The sequence below is a fragment of the Nicotiana attenuata genome, chromosome 6 (genome assembly GCF_001879085.1).
Source record: "Nicotiana attenuata strain UT chromosome 6, NIATTr2, whole genome shotgun sequence".
Classification (NCBI taxonomy): Eukaryota; Viridiplantae; Streptophyta; class Magnoliopsida; order Solanales; family Solanaceae; genus Nicotiana; species Nicotiana attenuata.
In genome coordinates, this window is record NC_031994.1 from 46,314,986 (window position 1) to 46,324,497 (window position 9,512).

The following is a 9,512-nucleotide window of genomic DNA, read 5'->3' on the forward strand; positions in this document are numbered from 1 at the left end:
ATTAAAGTACATGGACAGTGTAAAAATATTAAAGCAGGTAATAAATCTTCCACCCTTTTGAAAATCTCAATCATCTAGATTAGTAGATCTTTGATTTCCTTTATTTGAATCGCCTCTTATTATTCAATATTTCGCAGTAACCCTAATAGAGAAAATTGTCAATTTTATGGTTTTATTGGTAGAGGTTTTCTTATGAATTTTTATTCCTAGTCTCCCCACAACGCACTTTTTTGCTTGCTTTTTAGTAACCAGAGTCTAAAAGCAACTAAAATCTAAAAACCTGTTTGATCCAAGAAACAAAATTTTAAATTCTCATTCGGTGTTCAATATTCATGTTGAGATTCGACTAATCTGAAACTCACAAGGCTCATACTCTGCTAATTTTTATTTATTTATTTCTGATAAAGGACGGAGGAATTGTATTCATCGCATAACAACCCGAGTGGTACACATTTCCATACCGCTAAATTCAACAACAACAACAAACTCAACATAATCCACAATGTTATTTCCGATAGATCCCGACTAAAAAAAAATAAGAAAAAAATAGTAGCAACAAGCAAAAGCACAGTTCAATTCAAGAAACTGAAAAATTAATTGTCTATGAATCACATCTTAATTGTCTTAGTCAATCATCAATTCCAATGTTACAAGAAACGGAATAAAATAGTAACTATTTTACTCATGCAATTTATACCACATTGCCGTCTTTATTATTCCACTTTGGTCAACTTAATTAGCAATATTTTAAATATAGTTATTTATTTAAAGAAAAAATCACTAATTATATTTTTTTTCCCCTTTTAAAAGATACTCAGATGAACTGTCTTAGCATTCTTCCATTCTTTCCCTTTCTCCCTTCTCATAAGTTGCAAAATTTAAGGTAAGAGAGAGAAAAAATAAAAATCATATTTAATAGCCTTTACGTGGGCTTGTCAGTAAAGAGAAGAGAATTTATACTTCCACCTTCCTATGAAATTTCCCATTTAACATTATTCCAAAACCTCTCTTCATTTTTCTTCTAAATCTCAGTTCCCTTTATTTTTTCAAGAATGAGGGATTTTGCTTCTTGTTTTAGTGAATATACAGTACAAGTAGTATCTGAAACTACTTCTTGTTCTAGTTATTCAAACACTTCTTGTTTTCCTCCATCTTTAATCCCTTCAACACAAAACAGTGTTACTTGTTTGTACAAAGTTATTTTGTCCAATCAAAAACATGTTTTGATCACTATTACATGGTCCAAAACAAATACTATAACACAAGGTTTAAGCATACATTTTGGTGATGATCCTTCAAATTCATTCAAACTCAACGCCAATTCGCGTCTTTTTAGGAAGAAAAAGGGAAGTAGAGCACTGGAATTTGGTAATTCTAAGGCTGAAATTTTATGGGATTTATGTGAAGCTAAGTACATGTCTGGTCCTGAACCAATTAGTGGGTACTATGTTTTGGTCATAGTTGATTCAGAAATTGGTCTAATTCTTGGAAATATGGCTGAAGAAGCTTCATTTAAGAAATTCAAGAATGGTTTTCCTATGGCCAAATTTACTCTAATTTCAAGACAAGAATATTTTTCAGGGAACACCCTTTATTCAACAAAGGCTCAATTTTGTGACAAGGGTTCAACACATGATATTTTGATAAGTTGTAGTGGTGAAAATGAGGGGAAAGATAATCATCCAGTTTTATCAGTTTCTATTGATAAAAAAATGGTGATTAGGGTAAAGAGGCTGCAATGGAATTTTAGAGGAAATCAAAGTATATTTTTGGATGGTTTGCTTGTAGATCTTATGTGGGATGTACATGATTGGTTCTTTAATCCAGCTTCTGCTTCTGCTGTTTTCATGTTTAGGACAAGAAGTGGATTAGAGAGTAGATTGTGGTTAGAAGATAAAGACAAATTGAAGCACAAGAATCAAGATAAAGTTGAATTCTCATTGATGATCTATGCATGTAAGAGCACATAAATATTTTTAGAATTTTCCCTCTTAACCCATTTTTTGGTTTAGATTTCTCATTTGCACTTCATCTCTCATGAAAGAACAAAAAAGCAAAAAGTAGACAAGGGAGAGAGACTTATTCTTTTGAAGATAATGTTTAAGATATGTTGTATAGTCTGAATTAATTATTATGAGAATCTAATTGATTGTTTTTACATTTTTCTTTAGTTTATCAAAGTGGATGTGCAGATAAAAAGGAAGAAAAAAGAGAAAAAGGCATCTTATGACTATAGTATAAGATTTGAATGTAAGTTGGGAATGTTATCAGCTTTAGGAAGACAAGTAGGGTTTTAGAATCTTTCGATAATGATCTTTCTCCAAAATATTTTCAGTTGTATTTTCTTGGTAAATTACAAAATTATCTTTCTCCAATTAGACTGCAAAGAAAACTAAAGAGATTTGCTTTTCATAGATAAAAGGCAAGGAAAAGTAGTGTCTTGCTTTTAATATATGCTTTTGTATTAGTTGAACACACAAGATTTTCTTCCCCAACCATATGAAATTGCCAGATAGATGTTTGCAATTTGGCTATCCTCTCATTTATCATTAGGACCACTTTGTGTGGTAGGCCCTTTTATTTACTTCTTTTATGCCCTTACATTTAGGTTTACCTTCTATCTAGAAAATACCAGATAAATCCTACACATTTTCATGTTTCTAATCACTATTTTTCGTTTAAATATCCTCCTAAAAACGTTCAAAATTGAAGTTTATTTTTGTTATCCCAAGTTAAAGTTTACTATTGTCTTCCTCTCCACAAAGGGCATGCAGTTTGCAAATGGGAATTTCTAAGGCAAAAGATGGGGGGGGGGGGGGATTCGATTATAATATACAGTCACACCTGTCTATAACAATATCTTTATATAACAGCCATTTATTATAAAAGTTAAATTTTTTTCAGAACCAATTTTTATAATGTTATAATATATATCCTATATAATAGCACTTCAGTATAACGGCCAAAAATTGAAACAAATGAGGTTGTTATAGAGAAATTTGACTGTAGAGGGAAAACAACATAGTTGAAGCAACACAAGTAGCTTTGATTATGTGAGACTAATTTCCAAATCCCAAAAGTGAAAAATGTTAGTGATTCTTTCCACCTGTCTAAATAATACTCCCTCCGTCTTAAATTATATGTCATATTTCTCTTTTACACGCTCTTTAAGAAATAGTAATTAGAAGGATTATTTTGACTATTTTACCCTTATTTATGTCTTAAAATATAATCTATCTTTAAAATGAGAAAAAAAATTAATTTTGTCTTGAACTTCTAAAATGACAACTAATTTGAGACAACTATTTTTAGAAACCATGACAGATAATTTAAGACAGAGGGAGTAACAAAATTAATCGATGATACGATTCGTGACACAAACAACAAAATAAATGCTAATAATTTAAAATAAAATTAAAGATAGAATTTGATTAGAAGTATAATCGAATAAAAGTTTATCTGTGCTGATGAAAAATAATACTCCCCCCGGTCCAAAATAAGTGATTTTTTAGTTGTTTTCACACAGATTAAGAAATCCACCTTTTAACATTAATTAGCTATGAAATTAATTATATTAACCTTCACTATCTCCTCACATAAACACTCCTAACACATACTCCAACACTATTTACTCTAAGGGCAATGTAGGAAAACAATAATTAATTCATTCTTGAAATCTGAAAAAATCACTTATTTTGGACCACAAAAAAAAGGCCAAAAAATCACTTATTTTGCACCGGAGGGAGTATATTTTTTTTAATTAGTCGAGATATGAGCAGTTTGACTCAAACAACAAAATTAAAAAATTAATTAGTTGAAGCATACATCAAGTGACACACACGGTTGCCAAAAATGTTTTGTTTGGAAATACCATGACTATATTAAAGTAAGTGTACACTAAATTTAATATGCAAAAATAAAAAAATTGTACTGAAACCAGCAACTCTAATAATGAAGGATCACAAGTTTTTTGTAGTATACTCTGAGCAACACTGACTATAGAAACATGAAACAAATGAAGACTGGCAAATTAGTAGACAACTCCTAGTGACAAAGGTGGACCAGCCCTAAAATGGGACTCTTCCTTCATTAAATTACACCTTGTAATTATATACATCAGACAGTCTGTCCTTGATAAGAAAGGTAAGGCCAATGAGCATTTTTTTCATGAACCATATTTAAATTGGTACCCCATAAAAAAAAACAGAAACATAATGTACTTATTTATTTCTCACATACGAAAATGTATTTATATCTTAGTTTGCAAGAGGTCTATTTGAGGAATGGTACATCTGTCTTTATGATATGTTGATAAATTTTACAAATTTATTCTTCTTGAAATGTTTTTATCGTAGATGTCACAATCTAAGCTCATGACACGTACTGTCCGCTTTAGCGCAATAGGCTTAAGAATTTATTCTTTGGACTACGTCATCATCAAGCCCAAAAGTGCACATACTCTGTAAACTTATGTTATGCCTTATAAAACTTTTTATTTTCCTCTCTTATTCCGATGGGAGATTCGTCTAAAGAGTGATGTGCCTCCCTTCTTCAAAATTCCAAAGTGAGATTCGCCTAAAGTGTGATGTGCATCTCTTATTCAGACGCATGCCAGCCTAAAAGCCTATCATCTCTTTGACCCACCCTCCATCATAGGCACCATAGTTTGATTTGATTTTAGCTCCCTTTTTTAAGCTTAATCAAAATATTGCGGAAGATCGTGGATTAACTAGCACACAATCACACACAAAGCAAATAGAGAAGAAAAATGAGAAACTACCAGCTATGTCCATTTATAAGTAGCTCATTACAAAAATTGGGCAATTCATAAATATTAATAATATTAGCCAAATATTACTAATATTAGCCAATTAGCTATTTGTAGCAGAAAAATATTAATTTTTTATTTTCTTTTGAGTGGGTGTTATTAGAATAGATTGGGTACATCTTAAGAAGCTTGAATCTCACTTTTGGGAAGATTTGGTGGAGTTTTCAGCTGGTTTGAATTGAAAACTCGAAGTAAAAAATGAACATGAAAAAAAAATGATGTGTATCATACTGTGTATCATTTATGTATCACATATGTATCATATTTGTATCAATTTTGTATCACATATATATCCATGTACACCTGTGTGTGAGATACATGCGTGATGCATGTTTGATGTACATGTGTCGCAGAAGAATTTTTTGAACTTGATTTAATTACGAATTTTGATACCAAACCAGTCCAAATCACCTCCAATCTTCCTCAAATTCTATATATCGATTTATCTATATGTTTTCAATGAATTTCAACTATACCCATTGAAAAAGGTCACTTTTTGCTTAGATTTTTTAATATTGTTTTTTTTTTTTTTTGTATTTTATCATTTGCTACCTCATCCATGAAATTTCCTTTTCGTCGTGAATCTAATGTTGCTAATCACGCTTAAAAATATGGAAGGTAATTTTTGCATGTGATTCTTTGAGAGAAAGAACCTTATTTATTTTGTTTTTCAATTTTTATATGTGATTGGCTAGTTTTGGTAAGTCTATGACTAATGGCTAGAGGTTGGTAAGTTGAGACTTATTTGGGATATTTGTGTAAGTTAACTACCAGCTATGTCCATTTATAAGTAGCTTATTACAAAAATTGGCTAATTTATAAAAAATTTACTACTATTAGCCAAATATTACTAATTAGCCATTTAGCTATTTGTAGCGAAAAAAGGTCAAATTTTAGCTTTTTTTGAGTGGGTATTATTAGAATAGATTGGGTACATCTTAAGAAGCTTGAGTCTCAGTTTTGGGATGATTTGGTGGAGTTTTGAGGTGGTTTGAATTGAAAATTCGAAGTAAAAAATGAACATAAAAAAAATGATGTGTATCATTTGTGTATCACATATGTATCATATTTGTATCAATTTTGTATCACATGTATATCCATGTACACTTGTGTGTGAGATACATGCGTGATACATGTTTGATACATGTGTCGCACAAGAATTTTTTGAACTCGATTTAATTACGAATTTTGATACCAAACCAATCCAAATCACCTCCAATCTTCCTCAAATTTTATATATTGACTTATCTATATATTTTCAATGAATTTCAACTATACCCATTGAAAAAGGTCCCTTTTTGCTTAGATTTTTGGAATATTATATTTTTTTTTGTATTTCATCACCTTATTTGCTACCTCATCCATGAAATTTCCTTTCTGTCTTGCATCTAATGTTGCTAATCACGCTTAAAAATATGGAAGGAGCTTTTTGCATGTGATTCTTTAAGAGAAAGAACCTTATTTATTTGGTTTTTTAATTTTTATACGTGTTTGACTAGTTTTGATAAGTCTATGACTAATGACTAGAGGTTGGTAAGTTGAGGCTTATTGGGACATTTCTATAAGTTTCCCTTCAACACAAGGATTTAATGAGGTCCGGCTAAGCCTAATCCTCGGGGCAGAAGAAGAGAGAGTTTTCCACTATGAATGAGAAGAAAAGTACAATACAATCTATAGAATCCCCAACTACAACCCCTATATATAGATCCAAAATAGTCCCAAACCTATAAGAGAAAGGTTTCCTAATTTAACAAAGACTATAGGTTTTCCTTTCCCAAATCTATTAGGACAATGGATTTTCCTGCACCTATAGGGATTATGGGTTTCTTAAAAATACAAAAAAATAATTCAAGCCACAAAATAACAAATCTTCCCCTTGGCTTGAATTCTCTTCATCAACAGGAACAACGTCTCTCTACCTTGCCCTCAGTCCTCGCAAGGGCTCTACCTATAGCCACATACATCAACCAAGTCTAGGCAATGCCTAAACTTGCTAAGAGACTTAATCTCTTCAGCCATAGCACTAATCCGTCGATTTGGTTCTGTACTTGGAATAGCTTCTGGATAGCTATAACACTCAAACGCATCAACGGTCTCTACAACTGCCAAAGCAAATCCCAAAGAATTTGTATATCCAAGAAGATTCCCATCAACTACGTTTGCAAACCTATGCGGTCGGTTGATCACTCTCTTCTCTCTGTATGTTGCAATGCTATATGGTTGTTGTTGTGTAGGTGCATAAAAAATATCATCTTGATCAATATTTTGTACCTCGTCCACTTCTTCTACTTTGGAACTACTGGGTTGAGCAAGTGGAGATCCAATATCTAGCTCTATGCGGGACTGACACCACGATCTGTTTTCGCTATTGCCTTCTCCCTCTGATTCTTCAGTGAGGCAGATTCATTGAATGTTACATCCCTACTAATAATTAGCCCTAGAGTCTTTTGATCAGTGCACCACAAACCTTATACTCTAGTTTCATACCCTAGAAATATGCACTTCTTTGCTCCCGGCTCAATGTCACGACCTGAATTTTCCACCGTCAGGACCGTGATAGCGCCTAACATTGCACTCGCTAGGCAAGCCAACGTTAGAGTTTTATTCAACTTTTTTCTTTACTTTTCATAATTTAAAATTTAACAAAACCAAATCAACGGAAATAAAAAGCGAAAGTACATACTGATCGTGTCCAACCCTACACCACTACAAAGTGGCAAGAACGGTCGATGCAGCTTTTACACGAAAAGATCGGGATCGAATCCACAGGGAGCTAGAACAATGTTGGGAGTCGGATTTCTATCTAATCTAGCGGTGCGTAGTGCTCTTGATTACACTTCCAATCATATTTGTTTGTTTGTTACTTCTAATTTTATGCTAATGATATGCGAAATTAAGCTAAGTATGAATGCTTGTAAGGTTTTTCTAAATGGTTAACGAGGCACTAGGGAAGTGACTTTCCCCTAGGTAAATACTTGACAGGTTCTAAAACCTAAGGCAAAGCTGTTATGTTTGGAATCGCAATATAGCCAATGCACGACACTACTCACTCTATACCTCTCGGTAGCTTGAGTGACTTTGCCATAATTGACTTTTTCAAGACCAATTGGGCGAATATAGGCTCAAGTCGGGTATTACTATCTCTAGATTTAACCCTTTAATTGGGGCTATCAATCTCTTGAATACGCCCCAATTCCTTGTTGAACTGATTTTCCTAGACTCAAGCTCTCTTTCTCAAGAAGAGCCCAAGTCAAATAGGCACAAATTAGTGTTTGCAACCACTAATTCAACATGGATAACACAAATCAGTCCAAATATCAACCATCCATAAACATCTAAGCCTTAAAACAAAAGACCCATTAAATACCCACACTAGGGTTGAGCCACAACCCTAGATAATGGGTCTAGCTACTCATAATAATCGAAGAAATCAGATATTTAGATGAAGAATAACCCATAAAATATGATTACAAGCTAATATTTGAAGATTCAATGTTAAACCAGCTATAAAATTACTCAAAATAGACTAAAACCACCGTTCACGTGCTCAGCTAAAAGATAGATACCCTAAAAATCTGAAAAAGAGTATTTATACAAGGCCGAATTTTCTGGAAAAAAATACCCCTAATGGAGGTACCGCGGACCGCGGGAAATGCACCGCGGCCGCGGTGAGGCTTTTTAGCTTGACTTTTCATTCTCTGAATCTGGCCACCGCGGACCGCACAAAATGGTCTGCAGCCGCGGTGTCTTGCAATTTCCAAAATCCTGGGTTCTCTGAATCTCCACTCTGCGGACCGCAACAAATGGTCTGCGGCCGCGGTGAAGCTACTACGGCCACAAAGAATCTATCGCGGACCGCACTAAATGGACCGCGGCCGCGGTGGGTCTGCTGCAGCTGCAGTGGATTTTATGCTGCAATAGTGCTTCGACTTGTTCTTGGTACTTGTGCAGGTTTCACTCCTTTTTGAGCTGGTTTTGACTTCTTTGTCACTTTCTTGACCAAACCCTGCAAAAAAGTACAACATGTAAGCCTTTGGTACTATTTGTATACATTTTTAATCCACACTCAAGTAAAAAGGAGTATAAAATAAAGTAGAATCCCTAGTTATCAACTCCCCCAAACTTAAGCTTTTGCTTGTCTTCAAGCAAACAAAATAAGTTTCACTTCCTTAAGAATACAACCAAGAAAATTCAGCTGACCTAAAGTGACCTCATCTAGCATCAATTGGGACTAACAATTGCCCTCAATTCAAATGAATCATTAACAACATTCAACCTTTTAAACACCATGGTTTTAGTGCAACACAAAAGCATCAAGAATTGACTCAACTCATCAAGGAAACTCTTTCTACTACTTTGGTCATTGTGAGACCCAAACTCATACTCCTCAACTCTCCATAACCAAACCTCACTTTTAGGTTGTAGCACTCAGAAAAAGGATTGTGGAAAACACACTCATCTCTCTCAAGGAAAGGTCACAAGTCCGGCTCTAAGTACCATAAGCTTGCCCCTTATGTGAGTCACCACTAATGTAAGCTTCATTCAACTCAAGATCATATAGGGCTTTTGTGGAGATATAGTGAAGGCTTTTGGTTCAGGGTAGGAAATATTTGGTCTAAGTAGGTTCCATCTTCCCTTAAGCACTTCATTTGCTTCATTTTGGCACACATTCTCTTGACTTTTT

The 9,512-nt window shown here is 33.7% G+C and overlaps 1 protein-coding gene across 1 annotated transcript; it reads left to right on the forward strand.

The window, feature by feature from the left end:
* On the forward strand, window positions 840-2,368 carry LOC109226932. Its single transcript, XM_019391872.1, has 2 exons — window positions 840-1,956; window positions 2,172-2,368. The coding sequence occupies exons 1-2, from the start codon at window positions 1,053-1,055 to the stop codon at window positions 2,228-2,230; spliced, it is 963 nt and encodes a 320-aa protein (XP_019247417.1). The 5' UTR covers window positions 840-1,052; the 3' UTR covers window positions 2,231-2,368.

Excerpts from the sequence above, each read along its gene's own strand:
- LOC109226932 (XM_019391872.1), top strand. The coding sequence starts at position 1,053 with ATGAGGGATTTTGCTTCTTGTTTTAGTGAATATACAGTACAAGTAGTA. Across the intron at positions 1,957-2,171 it reads CTCATTGATGATCTATGCAT|TTTATCAAAGTGGATGTGCA; the intron begins GTAAGAGCACAT and ends ATTTTTCTTTAG.